The sequence below is a fragment of the Gopherus evgoodei genome, chromosome 2 (assembly GCF_007399415.2).
Source record: "Gopherus evgoodei ecotype Sinaloan lineage chromosome 2, rGopEvg1_v1.p, whole genome shotgun sequence".
Lineage (NCBI taxonomy): Eukaryota > Metazoa > Chordata > Testudines > Testudinidae > Gopherus > Gopherus evgoodei.
Genome location: NC_044323.1, coordinates 118,062,094 through 118,077,501, shown reverse-complemented (window position 1 = coordinate 118,077,501; position 15,408 = coordinate 118,062,094). Strand labels below are relative to the sequence as shown.

At 44.9% G+C, this 15,408-nt stretch overlaps 1 protein-coding gene across 7 annotated transcripts in view; it reads right to left on the bottom strand.

Annotated features, from left to right (window-relative positions):
- Positions 1-15,408, bottom strand: part of INVS (inversin) — a 222,671-nt gene that overhangs the window by 99,525 nt on the left and 107,738 nt on the right. For all 7 annotated transcript variants that reach the window (XM_030551589.1, XM_030551587.1, XM_030551588.1 and 4 more), the window contains one exon: positions 3,945-4,125. In XM_030551589.1, the coding sequence (XP_030407449.1) occupies positions 3,945-4,125 (181 nt within the window). The remainder of the gene's footprint in view (positions 1-3,944; positions 4,126-15,408) is intronic.

Below are 15,408 nucleotides of genomic sequence, written 5' to 3'. Positions count from 1 at the left end.
AGCCAGCTTTCTGTTCACCTTGTAGTCCTTTCATCCAATCCGTACTTTTTTAACTTGCTGGCAAGAACTTGCTGGGAGATTGTATCAAAAGCTTTGCCAAAGTCAAGATACATCACTTCCATCATATCCACAGAGCTAGTTATCTCATCATAAAAGGCAATCAGTCTGGTCAGGTATGACTTGGCCTTGGTGAATCCATGTTGATTGTTCCTGATCACCTTCTTCTCCTCCAAGTGCTTCAAAATGGTTCCCCTGAGGACCTGCTCCATGATTTTTCCAGGGACTGAGGTGAGGCTGCCCGGTCTATAGTTCCCCACATTCTCCTTCTTCCCTTTTTTAAAGATGGGCATTATATTTGCCTTTTTCTAATCAGCAGGAGTTTTTAAAGATAATGCAATCACATCAGCCAATTCCCTCAGCACCCTCAGATGCATTAGATCTGGACCCATAGACTTCTGCAAGTCCACTTTTTCTAAATAGCCCTTAACCTGTTCTTTCACTTCTGAGGGCTGCTCATCTCCTTCCCATACTGTGTTATCCAGGACAGCAGTGTGGGAGCTGTCCTTGTTTGTGACCTTGTCTGTGTCTGTAGGGGGGTTTTGCTGGCATACCTACATCGGCTAGTGGGTGTGTTTTTTCACATTCCTGACTGACATAGCTATGCTGACAAAATTTTGTAGTGTAGACCTGGCCTTACAGAGACTTAGATTGAACATGTTAATGGAAAAAGTAATAGCAACATTAGAAAGATAAAAAATCCAACTGTATATTTTCCTAGCTGAACTGGGGTTTTCGGGAGGGTAAAGGGAGTAGCATGACAGATGAATACCACTCACTATCGCATGGAGACAAGGGATGCCCATTTGCCCTCACAGTTTTTGAAAAGGTCTTATTATTAGCAGAATTTTGCAAAGCTCCATAACTAGAAGTAATACGTTTTTCATATTAAATGATTGGTATATCAGAGGAGCATGGACATCATTGTTTCTTCTGCTTGCTGCACTCATTCACAAATAAAGCCATTTAGTACACCCACAGTTTCAGAGAACCTGATATTCATCTACTGAACACTGCCGCTACTCACAAGTTCTAGAATCAAAACAAGTTCTAGAATCAGTTCCTTTTCATGCTAGTTTTCATCATACTACTTTTCAGAAATGTAACACTTTGCAGTCTCAGGTGAAGTGCAAAATTCAACGTATTAAGCTCTGAAAAACCCTTGCGAGGTAAGAAGAGCCAACTTTAAAATCATATACAATCAGTAATATGAATGATTATATCCTCAGATGGTGTAAATTGGCATAACTCCATTGACTTCAGTAGAGCAGGTTTACATCTGCTAAAGATCTGACCTATTGGTTTTACTGGTCTTTGAGATCCTTAATGCCCCTACAGGAAGGTAGGGTGCTAGCTTCTTGTACATGAGAGGGTGTAAGGCCCTTGCTCGAGACACAGCCTCTTGATGGTGACAAACCTTACAACTATTACTTGTTTCTAACCTGTCTTTTTGCAGTAAGGTTATTGGAAATATGCTGGCGAGGCAACACCGGTATCCTCTGGAGTCCCTGGACATCTATCATCCCTCTCAACCAACTTTTCAGCCATGATATAGTACACAGATGGCACTGATTTCATTTGGCTAATGATTTCATCTTAGCAATGGACAAATGTTAGGTGTCCACGTTGATGCTTTTAGATATCTCTGATCAAGAGGTTCTGTTAACTCAACCACAGGCTGCAGCAGTAGTGGCTGGCACTTAAGTGATTCTGCTCCTTTCTCTTAAAGATCCAGAGAGTGATATTTGGTAACTGCTCATCTCTTTCAAGGGCTCTCTTGTACAGTGCTCTTCAGGGCCCTAGTGAGTTAGTCCATTGAGTTCAATGCTTTTGCGGGTCTCCTTGGGGGTCAGTATACAGATTACACACAGTTCTGTCACTCTCATCCAAAACCATGCTCTGAAGTGTCCCTAGCCACTGCTTGCCAGAAGCTGGGAATGGGCAACAGGGGATGAATCACTTGATGATTGTCTGTTCTGTTCATTCCCTCTGAGGCACCTAGCATTGGCCACTGTTGGATGACAGGATACTGGGCTAGATGGATCATTGGTCTGACCTATTATGACCATTCTTATGTTCTTATCCAACTTGGGAGCTGTGATGTCTTTGCAAATTCCTGATTAAGATAGAAATTTAGAAGGTGAACTGAAGCTCAATCCAGACAAATCTCTGGATGACTGGGGGCAGGATCTAGATTTATCTAAGGTAATTATCTGACTCCCATTACTATAGTCTCTGACTAACTAACAAACTTTAATATCACCTGTCTGTGAAATAGGAAAGCATTATTAGCCTCATTTCACAGATGGATAACTTAAGCACAGAGAAACTACTCGATTTGTCCAAGGTCTTACAGGAAGCTGGGAGTGCAGCAGGGAATTGAACCCAGATTTGCCAAGTACCAGGCTAGTACTCTAGCCAATGGAACATCCTTCCACAATACTAGAGCTTATGATTGCAGGGGCATGCATATCCTTTGTGAATAAGTTTCCTCATTTCGGGGATCTTCTGGATCCCTTACTACTCCTTGCTTTGGTTGCCAGAAAGGTCATGGTCATTTATTTCACATGATGGTTACAAACAACTCTCTCTGATGTAGTTTTGTCACAATTATCGGTGTAATTATCTCTCATTGGTACTGTGCTAGTGCTTAAGGAGACCAATAGAGATCTGGGCCGCAGTGTCTTAGGAGCTGTACTAACACAGAATAAGAAATGGTCTCTGCCCTGAAAAGCTTATAATATAGCAGACAAAACAAAAAAAGGGGTTGAGGGAAGGAATATAACATGCATGCAAGTGAAAAACATGATGGTTTGCAAACATCATGTTAGTTCCATGTTTTTTTTTTTCTTCCAGAGTGGGGTTTTTGCTGGGATGGGATTAGCTAAAGAGAAAGAGGGAGAGGGGACACTGTAGGGAGGGGGCTAAGAAAAGAGAGGGAAAGAGGAGGAGCATGGAAAGAAAGTGAATTGAGGCTGAAGTAAAGAGACTGTGGGGGGTGGGGGGTGGGAAGGAGTTGGAGCAAGCAGCTACTCAGTGAAGGAAAACAATGTCCAGAGTAAAAACTCTAAAAACTAGTTACTCTAAAAACACTAGAAACATCGTAAGTGTCTAAAAGTCCCTACTCCAGCTTCTTGTCTCTGCTCCTGCTGAGTGGATCATCCTAGGAGTTCTTTCATTCCCCAAGCCACAAAGCTCCGAGAGCCTCCAAAGGTGGTGGTAGTGGGGGCTCTCCCTTAACAACAGTTCTGGATCTGATTATGATGAGTGAGAAAGATAACCCCATTTGGGCCTCATCTTCCTCCTACTGATCCCTCATGGTGTAGCTGTACCTGCTGCAGCTGTTTGTTTCTGTTCTTCTGGGCTGAGTCTCTAGGTACCTCCAGATGGGTTTATTCTAATGGACTCAATGAAAGATTACCCTTGAAGATCATTCTGAAGCAACAGCAGGTGCAGAACGAGGTGGCCCACTTGCTCAGTTGTGTTAGCTATAGGAAGCATAAAACACAAGTGATCCAAACAGTACAATGGCTCCCCCTAAGCATTAGGATGTAATTCAAATTGTTGATATTGATCTTTAAAGTCCTGGCTGGTTTGAGGCCTGAGAAACTGCCTCTCCACCTATGCATCCCATTTAAATTGAGAATAGCTAATATGCTCTCAGTAACTGCTTAGATTTGAATACATGATCTGCTGGTATAGAACATTTTCAAAGGAGGACCTCAGTCTCTGGAATTTGCTTTCCAATTAGTTTGATAGCCTATCATACTTATTCTACAAAGATTAGTTAGCATGGCGCCAGGCAGGAATTTAATAGTAATAGGAGACAGGATAAAAAACAGACAACTGCCCTAAGTAAGTTTTGCATTAAGTGTTATTCAATTCACCCAGTAAAGCTGCCCAGTGAAGAGGAGTTCGAAAGAGGTTGTCATAAGATGTCACATTGCAGCCTTCATAAGAGGTCAGGACATCAACCACTGCCACATTCCCATCAGCAACGGCAAAATGAAGGGGGGTTCGTCCCTCATAGTCCTGCCAGTTCAATAAAGATTCTGTGGGAGCAGCATCCTGTTTAACAAAGACATCAGAAACAAAAACATGTTACATGAGTTTGAAAGAAAAACTACAGACCCTTAATGGATGATGGAAAATGCCTCACAATAGGCAAGAGATGAAGTGTCTCTAATCAGTACAGCAGGCACTGGATAGTTTTATAACCAATTACCTATACTAAATCTGCAGTTACCATCAAATATTTTTTGCTGATGTTTTTGATATCTATCCCAAGCCTCTCTTGCAGTATTTCATCTTCAGTTCACACTGATGGGTTTTGCCCTGGCTATATAGTGTGAACTGATCCATACACAGGTCCTTAAAGGACTGACTCAAGTATTTTGGAAACCATAATTAGATCTCCTCAAACAATTAGATCTCTTTTTCCAAGCTTAAAAAGCTTTGTAGATGGTCTCCCTTTCCCCTGCAAAGGATACTCCTCTTTACCACATATTAGTATTGTTGTTGTCTCCTGGACACATTCTAAAACACAAAGCTCCATTTTTAATTCTCTGAGGGGGTCAACAAGCATATGAAGGATACGAAGAAGGGGCACAGTAGGTGGTCACTGAAGGTGGGAGGGCAAGGAAGAAGAGAAGAGAAGCTAGTTCTACAGGAAGAGGGGAAGAGTCAATGGAGATAACACCAAATATGAGCCCCAGGAGGATACGGGATGGGTTGCAGAGGATTGCAAGGGAGAATAGGAATCGAGAGGACTTGCAGCCCGAAGGAACAGGGGATAGACCAGAGAATTGCACCATCACCAGGAAAAGGCAGGTCTACACGACTGGGGACTCCTTACTGAGAAGAATAGATAGGCTTGTAACCAGAGCAGAGCCAGAGAACAGAAGAGTGTGCTGTCTGCCGGGTGCAAAGATACACGCTGTGGACCCGAAGCTGAAGAGGATCCTAACAGGAGTAGGAAAGAATCCACTGATTGTCCTTCATGTGGGAACAAATGATACAGGTAGATTCTCACTGGAACATGTCAAGGAAAACTATGCCAGGCTGAGGAAGATGCTTAAGGAAATCGAGGCTCAGGTGATCTTCAGTGGGATTCTGCCTGTTTCTAGAGAAGGGTAACAAAGGTGTGACAAGATTATGACGATTAACAGATGGCTCAGGCAGTGATGCTATAAGGAAGACTTTGGGATGTATGGCCACTGGGAGGCATTCATGGACAGAGGACTGTTCTCTCGGGATGGACTTCACCTGAGTAGGGAGGGAAACAGACTTCTCGGATGGAGGCTGGCACAACAGATTAAGAGAGCTTTAAACTAGGAATTTGGGGGAGATGGCTGGGAGATGTCCAGGAGATCTCCAAGCCAGATTTTAACATTGAGAGGGAAGAAAATGAAGAAAGAAAGAATACAGCCATTGGTATGGGAAAGGACATAAGGAGGAAGGGTAGTGTAGATACCAATCTAATAGGTGATACTGGTGGTAGTATGTCTGTACCTAATTGGGTAAAGAATGTGAGTGAAGCCAAACAGCAAAAATTAAGATGTTTGTACACCAATGCGAGGAGCCTAGGTAACAAAATGGAGGAACTAGAGTTACTGGTGCAGGAAGTGAAACCGGATATTATAGGGATAACAGAAACATGGTGGAATAGTAGTCATGACTGGAATACAGGTATTGAAGGGTTTAGGAAAGACAGAAATAAAGGCAAAGGTGGTAGAGTAGCATTGTATTTCAATGATGAGGTAGACTGTAAAGAAATAAGAAGGGATGGAATGGATAAAACAGTCTGTCTGGGCAAAAATCACACTGGGGAAGAAATCTACTAGATCTTCCCCTGGGATAGTGCTTGGGGTGTGCTACAGACAGCCAGGATATGATTTGGATATGAATAGAGACATCTTAAATGTTTTTAATGAAGTAAATACTAATGGGAAATGTGTGATCATGGGAGACTTTAACTTCTCAGATACAGACTGGAGGACAAGTGCTAGTAATAATAATAGGGCTCAGATTTTCCTGGATGCAATAACTGATGGATTCCTTCACCAAGTAGTTGCTGAACCAAAGAAGAGGGGATGCCATTTTAGATTTGGTTTTAGTGAGTAGTGAAGACCTTATAAAAGAAATGGTTGTAGGGAACAATCTTGGTTCGAGTGATCATGAGCTAATTCAGTTCAAATTAAATGGAAGGATAAACAAAAATAGATCCGTGACTAGGGCTACCTTTAAAAAATGTAAGGAAATTAGTTAGGGAAGTGGATTGGACTGAAGAACTTGTGGATCTGAAGGCACAGGAGGCCTAGGATTACCTCAAGTCAAAACTGCAGAAACTATCAGAAGCCTGCATCCCAAGAAAGGGGAAAAAATTCATACGCAAGAGTTGTAGACCAAGCTGGATGAGCAAGCACCTCAGAAAGGTGATTAAGAGAAAGCCTACAAGGAGTGGAAGATGGGAGGGATCAGCAAGGAAAGCTCCCTTATTGAAGTCAGAACACGTAGGGATCAAGTGAGAAAGGCCAAAAACCATGTAGAGTTGGACCTTGCAATGGGAATTAAAACCAATAGTAAAAGGTTCTATAGCCATATAAATAAGAAGAAAACAAAGAAAGAAGAAGTGGGACCGCTAAACACTGAGAACAGAGTGGAGATTAAGGATAATCTAGGCACGGCCCAACATCTAAACAAATATTTTGTATCAGTCTTTAATGAGGCTACTGAGGAGCTTAGGGATAACGGCAGGATGACAAATGGGAATGAGGATATGGAGGTAGATGTTACCACATTCGAGGTAGAAGACAAACTCAAATAGCTTAATGGGACTAAATCGAAGGGCCCAGATAATCTTCATCCAAGAATATTAAAGGAACTGGCACAAGAAATTGCAAGCCCATTAGCAAGAATTTTTAATGAATCTGTAAACTCACAGTTCGTACCGTACGACTGGAGAATTGCTAACATAGTTCCTATTTTTAAGAAAGGAAAAAACTGTGATCTGGGCAACTACAGGCCTGCTAGTTTGACATCTGTAGTATGCAAGGTCTTGGAAAAAATTTTGAAGGAGAAAGTCGTTAAGGACATTGAGGTCAATGGTAATTGGGACAAAATACAACATGGTTTTATAAAAAGTAAATCGTGCCAAACCAACTGATCTCCTTCTTTGAGAAGGTAACAGATTTTTTAGACAAAGGAAACACAGTGGATCTAATTTATCTCAGTTTCAGTAAGGCATTTGATACCGTTCCACATGGGGAATTATAAGTTAAATTGGAAAAGATGGGGATCAATATGAAAACTGAAAGGTGGATATGGAACTGGTTAAAGGGGAGACTACAATGAGTCATACTGAAAGGTGAACTGTCAGGCTGGAGGGAGGTTACTAGTGGAGTTCCTTGGGGATCGGTTTTGGGACCAATCTTATTTAATCTTTTTATTATTGACCTCAGCACAAAAAGTGGGACTGTGCTAATAAAATCTGTGGATAATACAAAGCTTGGAGGTATTGCCAATACAGAGAAGGACGAGGATATCATACAGAAAGATCTGGATGACCTTATAAACCGGAGTAATAGTAATAGGATGAAATTTAATAGTGAAAGGTGTAAGGTCATGAATTTAGGGATTAATAACAAGAACTTTTGTTATAAGCTGGGGATGCATCAGTTGGAAGTAACAGAGGAGGAGAAGGACCTTGAAATATTGGTTGACCACAGGACGACTATGAGACACCAATGTGATATGGCTGTGAAAAAAAGCTAATGCAGTCTTGGGATGCATCAGGCGAGGTATTTCCAGTAGAGATAAGGAGGTGTTAGTACCGTTATACAAGGCACCGGTGAGACCTCATCTGGAATACTGTGTGCAGTTCTGGTCTCCCGTGTTTAAGAAGGATGAATTCAAACCGGAACAGGTACACAGAAGGACTACTAGGAAGATCCGAGGAATGGAAAACCTGTCTTATGGAAGGAGACTCAAAGAGCTTGGCTTGTTTAGCCTAACCAAAAGAAGGCTGAAGGGAGATATGATTTCTCTCTATAAATATATCAGAGGGATAAATGCCAGGGAGGGAGAGGAATTATTTAAGCTCAGTACCAATGTGGACACAAGAACAAACGAATATTAACTGGCCATCAGGAAGTTTAGACTTGAAATTAGACGAAGGCTTCTAAACATCAGAGGAGTGAAGTTCTGGAACAGCTTTCCAAGGGGAGAAATGGGGGCAAAAGACGTATCTGGCTTCAAGACTGAGCTTGATACATTTATGGAGGGGATGGTATGATGGGATAGACTAATTTTGGCAATTAATTGATCTTTGACTATTATCGGTAAATATGCCCAATGGCCTGTGATGGGATGTTAGATAGGGTGGGATCTGAGTTACTACAGAGAATTTTTTCCTGGGTGTCTGGCTGGTGAGTCTTGCCCACATGCTCAAGGTTTAGCTGACTGCCATATTAGGGGTCGGGAAGGAATTTTCCTCCAGGGCAGACTGGCAGAGGCCCTGGGGGGTTTTTGCCTGCCTCTGCAGCGTGGGGCATGGGCCACTTGCTGGAGGATTCTCTGCACCTTGAAGTCTTTAAACCACAGAATCATAGAATTATAAACTTTAAGGTCAGAAGGGACCATTATGATCATCTAGTCTGACCTCCTGCACAACGCAGGCTACAGAATCTCACCCATCCATTCCTGTATCAAATCTGTGTCTGAGCCATTGAGGTCCTCAACCCATTATTTGAGGACTTCAATAGCTCAGACATAGGTTAGGGGTTTATTACAGAAGTGGGTGGGTGAGATTCTGTGGCCTGCGTTGTGCAGGAGGTCAGACTAGATGATCATGACGGCCCCATCTAATATTAAAGTCTATGACTCTATATAGTGTACTTAGATTTTCAGAAAGTGTTTGACGAGGTCCCTCACCAAAGACTCTTAAGCAAAGTAAGCAGTCATGGGACGAGAGGGAATGTCCCCTCATGGATTTATAACTGATTAAAAGATAGGAAACAAACGATAGGAATAAATGATTAGTTTTCAGAACAGAGAGAGGTAAATAGTGGCATCCCCGAGGGGACGAGTCCTATTCAACATATTCATAAATGATCTGGAAAAAGGGATAAAACAGTGAGGCGGCAAAAATTTGTAGATGATACAAAACTACTCAAGATAATTAAGTCCCAGGCAAACTGCAAAGAGCTACAAAAGGATCTCTCAAAACTGGATGTGTGGGCAACAAAATGGCAGATGAAAATCAATGTTGATAAATGTGAAGTAATGCACATTCGAAAACATAAATAATTTAGATGGAGTCTAAATTATCTGTTACCACTCAAGAAAGAGATCTTGGAGTCATTGTGGATAGTTCTCTGAAAACATCCACTCAACGTGCAGCAGCAGTCAAAAAAGTGAACAGAACGTTGGGAATCATTAAGAAAGGGATAGATAATAAGACAGAAAATATTGTACTGCCTCTATATAAATCCACAGTATGACCACATCTTAAATACTGTGTGCAGATGAGATCATCCCATTTCAAAAAAAAATATTGGATTTGGAAAAGTTTCAGAAAAGGGCAACAAAAATGATTAAGGGTATGGAATGGCTTTCATATGAGGAAAGATTAATAAGCCTGGGACTTTTCAGCTTGGAAAAGAGACAACTAAAGGGGGGAGGGGATATGATAGAGGTGTATAAAATCATGATTGGTGTGAAGAAAATAAATAAGGAAGTGCTATTTACTCCATCTCATAACACAAGAACTAGGGGAAACCAAATGAAATTAATAGGCAGCAGGTTTAAAACAAATAAAAGGAAGTATTTCTTCACACACAACACAGTAAGCCTGTGGAACTCTTTGCCAGAGGATGTCGTGAAGGCAAGACTACAATAGGGTTCAAAAAAGAACTAGATAAATTCACAGAGGACAGGTCCATCAATGGCTATTAGCCAGGATGGGTAAGGATGCTGTCCCTAGCCTCTGTTTGCCAGAAGCTGGGAATAAACGACAGGGGATGGATCACTGGATGATTACCTGTTCAGTTCATTCCCTCTGGGGCACCTGGCATTGGCCACTGTCGGAGGACAGGTTACTGGGCTAGATGGACGTTTGGTCTGACCCAGTATGGCCGTTCTTATGTTCTTAAAGATACTATTCAACACAGTTTCACAAAGGAAATCTAAGAGCCTTCAGATATTTGTTTTTAAACACTGTAGTTCTATAAATACATGAGTTTCTAACTGGCTGAAGTTTGATTATTTAAAAACTTCTTTAAACTGTGTCATGGTCAACCAATCTGATCAGCTGACACAGGTTTCATTTGGTATAATAATCAATATTGGACATTGAATTAAGTATGAAGAATTCTAAAAATATTGCATGTAAAGACTTGACTTGTTTATGTTTTCTTAAAAGCATAATGTAAAATGTATTAGACTATTTAATGAAGTATTGCAGATGTATGGTCTCTAACTATATACTTCTGAAAAAGAACAAAGATAGGTGCAACTGAAAAAAAAGTTACATTTTGTAACTGTTTTCTTCGAGATATGTTGCTCATATCCATTCCATTCTAGGTGTATGCACACCCATGTGCACAGTCATCAGAGATTTTTGCCTTAATGGTATCCATAGGGTCAGCTGTGGCATCCCCTTGAGTGCTGCGCTAATGCATCAGTATATTAGGTACCACTGGCCCTACGCCCTCTCAGTTCCTTCTTTCCGGTAACTCCAACAGAGAGGCAGGAGGGCGGGTAATGGAATGGACATGAGCAACACACCTTGAAGAACACCAGTTACAAAAGGTAGGTAACTGTTTTTTCTTCTTTGAGTGCTTTCCCATGTCGATTCCATTCTAGGTGACTCACAAGCAGTATCCTTGGAGGTGGGCTCGGAGTTCACAGTAGTACACCTTGCAATACTGCTCTACCAAAGCCAGCATCATCTCAGGCCTGCTGGGTAAGTTCATAATGCGATGTAAATGTGTGGACATACAACCAGATGGCAGCCTTGCAGATATTCTGGATTGGCACTTGGGCTAGGAAAGCTGCTGAAGAGGCTTGTGCCCTGGTTGAGTGGGCAGTTATACTCACTGGAAGAGGCACCTTGGCCTGTTCATAGCGGTAGCGGATACAGATAAAAGAGACAGACGCTGGAGTTTAAGATGGGTGAGGTAATCCAGGATTAACTGCAGTGAGGTCCTCTTGGGTCGCATGCCTTTATCCCAAGTCCAACAAATAAACCATTTCCATTTGGTAGGTTGCTCTGGTTGAGGGCTTTCTGCTGCTCAGAAGGACCTGTTGGATACTGGCCGAGCACAGCTGCTCATCTGCATTCAACCATGCAGCAGCCAGGCCATCAGATGCAGTGCTGTCAGGTTCAGATGCAACAGTCTGCCATGGTTCTGAGACAATAGGTCCGGCCGGAGCGGTAGCTGTAACAGGGCAACCACGAGAGGTCCAGCAGCATGCTGAACCAGTGCTGTCGCAGCCGCGCCGGCGGTATGAGGATTACTTTCGCTCTGTCCTGCTTGATCTTCACGAGGACTCCATGGATTAACGGCACTGGAGGGAAGGCATACATCTGAGCCTATGACTGCAGAAGCAGGAAGAAGTCCCCTCCCACCTTTGGAAAATGATGCTGACTAGCTCCGAATGGAGCGACCACTCGTGGTGAGATGAGAAGGTCCTGTAGGCGATCTGCCAAAGTGTTTCTGGCCCTAGGGAGGTGTGTGGCAACGAGATGAATGGCGTGCTGAACACAGAAGATCCAGAGCCTAAGGGCTTCTTGGCAAAGGGCTGAGGATCAGGCTCTGCCTTGCCTGTTGATATAGAACATAGTGGTGGTCTTGTCCGTCAGGACTTGAACCACTCTGCCTTTTATGAGGCAGGAAAGCTTGACAGGCCAAGCATACCATTCTGAGCTCCCTGACATTCATGTATAAGGCATGATCGCGACTCAACCAATGACCATGTATGCCGAGATTGCCCAGATGAGCTTCCCACCCCAGATCCAGAGCATCAGAGACCAGGGTAACCGATGGGGCTGGGGCCGCAAAGGGAACTCCCTCCAACACTGACGTGGGGTCCAACCACCAAGCGAATGACGACAGTAAGTGGTCTGGACCCTGGACTACCTGGCCTATGTTCTATCTGTTGGGGATGTAGATTGACGCCAGCCATGCCTGTAGATGGTGCTGTTTGTGTAAATGCAGGCCGCCATGTGGACCAACAGTCTGGAGCAAGTGTAAGCGGTAGATAGAGGGTAGACTTGCATACGTGAGATTAGGTCTGAGAAAACGCGAAATCAGGCTTTGGAGCGGAAGGCCCTGGCCCGAGTAGAGTCAAAGACTGCTCCTATGAACTCTATGTGCTGCACCAGAACTAATGTCGATTTTTTCTTGTTTATCAATAGACCTAGATCGTGACATGTGAAGCAAACCAGAACGTGGTGCTGCCGCACCTGATGCTGAGACTGGCCCTTGAGCAACCAGTCATCGAGGTCCAGGTAAATTTGAATGCCCCAATGCCTCAGGTAAGTGGCCACTGTTGCCATGCACACTGTAATCACTCCCAGGGCTGATGAGAGACCAAAGGGCAGCACTGTGAACTGGAAATGGCGCTGGCCCAACACAAAACAGAGGAACCATCTGTGTCCTGGGAAAATGGAAATACGTATCCTTCACGTCGAGGGCGGCATACCAGGAAGGGGACCTGGAGGACAGGGAGACCATGTGAAACTTCAACTTCTTGAGATGCTTGTTGAGGCAACACAGGTCCAGGATGGGTCTTAGGCCCTCTTTTGCTTTCGGGGTTAGGAAATATTTCAGGAATAGAATCCTTTTCCCTTCATATCCCAAGGGACCTCCTCCACCACTCCCAGTCTTTGGAAGTTTTCCATATTCCACATCCTGAGTGAAGAGTTGCTCCTGAGGAGGGTCCCTGAAGAGGGAGGAGGAAGGGAGGTGGAAGGGAGGGGCAGTCGAGAACTGAAGGTTGTAGCCCAAGGATATTGTGTGGAGCACTCAACGGTCTGATGTCACTCATGACCATGTCGACTGGAAGGGGTGCAGGCGGTTGAGGGAAGAACATGAGGGTGGATCCAGGTACTTGACTGGAGTGGTGTCCTCAGTTGCAGCTTCAAAACACCTGTCTCTGGCCCCCGTGGTGTTTCAAAGGGCCAAGCTGAGCTGGTGAGCGAGAGGATGAAGGGACACAGTGCTTAAATGCTTTGTCTTTGTCCTTTCTCCTGCAGGTACCCTGCCAGAACTCCCCAGGACCGAGGTGGAGGAAGCCAAGGTGGAGGCCGGCACTGCTTTCTGGCCTGCTGCAGAGAGTGGAGGCCCAGCAATCGCAGGATGGCCTGAGAGTCTTTAAAGCCACACAGCCTTGCGTCAGTGAGCTCAGAGAAGAATCCTCTGCCCTCAAATGGTAGTTCCTGGATTGTGGCCTGCATTTCTTGTGATAACCCCACAGTTTGTAGCCAACAGCTGCGCCTGATGGCCACCACCAAGGCAACCACCCTGGCAGCCGAGTCTGTAGCAGCCCAGGCTATCTGGAGGGTGCCCTTTGCCACCGCTTTTCCCTCCTCCAGGATCGTGGTAAGCTCGAGGGCCAGGTCCTGTGAAAGGGCCTCCCTGAACTTGATAAGGGAGTTCCATAAATTAAAATTGTACCTGCCCAACAGGGCCTGGTGGTTGGATACCTGAAATTGTAGGCTGGCCATTGAATACATTTTCTGCCAAAGAGGTCTAGTCTTTTGACTTTTTTATTTTTTGGCGTGCCGCTCACCTGGCCCTGCCTATCCCTCTCATTAACTGTGGACATGACCAGCGACCCCGCTGGTGGGTGCATATAGAGATATTCAAACCCCTTTGCAGGGACAAAATACATTTTTCCACCCTTTTGGACATGGGTGGAATCAAAGATGGGGTCTGTCATAGAGTTTTAGCCATTTTTAGGACCCCAGGGTGGACAGGTAGTGCAATGCGGGCTGGGAGGAGGACAAGTAGTCTGATTCCTCCTCCAACTCCTCGATTTCAAGGTTTAAGTTGGTTTCAACCCTTTTAAGGAGAGCCTCGTGCTCCTTAAAGTTGCCAGGTGGACTGCCAGTCTGGGAGGGCCCGGCCATCACTTTGTCCAGCCACGAAGACGATGAGGGCATCGCTGGGGGAGGGGCGGGTTCCCCTTCCCTTTCTGGAGACAGCTCCTTGGGTGCTGGTGCCTGTTGATTTGTCTCTACGGTGGATTCTGCACCATGTTTCGAAACCGGTGCCAGCAGTTTGTCCGAAGCAGCCACAGAGGAGCGGTGGCAGTATGGAACCAGCATCACCAGTACCACCCAAGGGTTCCAATATGGCCATTGAGCAAGCCACTGTCCCTGGTGCTGGCATCGTGCTGGTCTTGTGGGCCGACGACGGGCTGAACCCCAGCTCTGACTTGGACCAGTCTCCTTCCGGAGAGCAGAGTGGGGCTGGGGAGGCCTGTGTGTGTCGACTAACTCTTGTTGGAGACCGGTGTCTAGAGGGTAGAGATAATCGCCTGTCCCTCGAGGGGTACCAAGGTGGAGGAGACTAGTGCCATGATGATGGGCAGTCCCGAACTAGCGGGGACCAGTACCTGGGTGATAGAGATCTGCGCCAAGGTGATCTTAGGCAGGAGGCCGTCCAGTACCAGGAGCATGGGGACCGGTGCCTCAATTACAGTGATCTGTGCCTCATGGAAGGAGAACACAGCACCGGGGACCTGGGCCTTCTAGCCAGTGACCAAAGTACTAGGCTATGGGGATGGGGATGAATGCCTGCGATCCAGGGACTGATGGTGCTCACCTGCAGTAGCGGTAGGCCCACCAGGTCTTTGGCAGTTTGGGCTGTCCCGGGCGACAAGATCACCACAGAAGCTGGGATCCCCTACTGCTCCCAGGAGTTGGATCATTGGCTAGGCTAGAGGGTCAGAGCGTAGCAGTACTCCCCTGTAGCTCGGGGGCAGGCACGTGGCCTGAACTAGGTCCTTTGCCCAAAGCCCCCTTCCCCTCCTTGAACAGTGCCAGGGAGCCCTTTTTCTTCAGATCCTTCTTGGGCACCAGTGAAGGGGATCCTGCTAAGGGAAAAATTTCCAATGACTATGCACGAGTGCGTGCACAAACCTAGAATGGAATTGACATAAGAAAGCACTCAAAGAACAACATTCTTTGCGAGCCATTCAACATACAGCCCAAATGCTTTCAATGTGTCCCACATCACAAGCTCAACAAAATGTAGTCCTTAATATTCCACTTATCCTATGAAACAGGAGTGTCTTAACTCCCCTTCCCCAGAAAAATGATGTTACGAGCTGGGGAAATCTTGT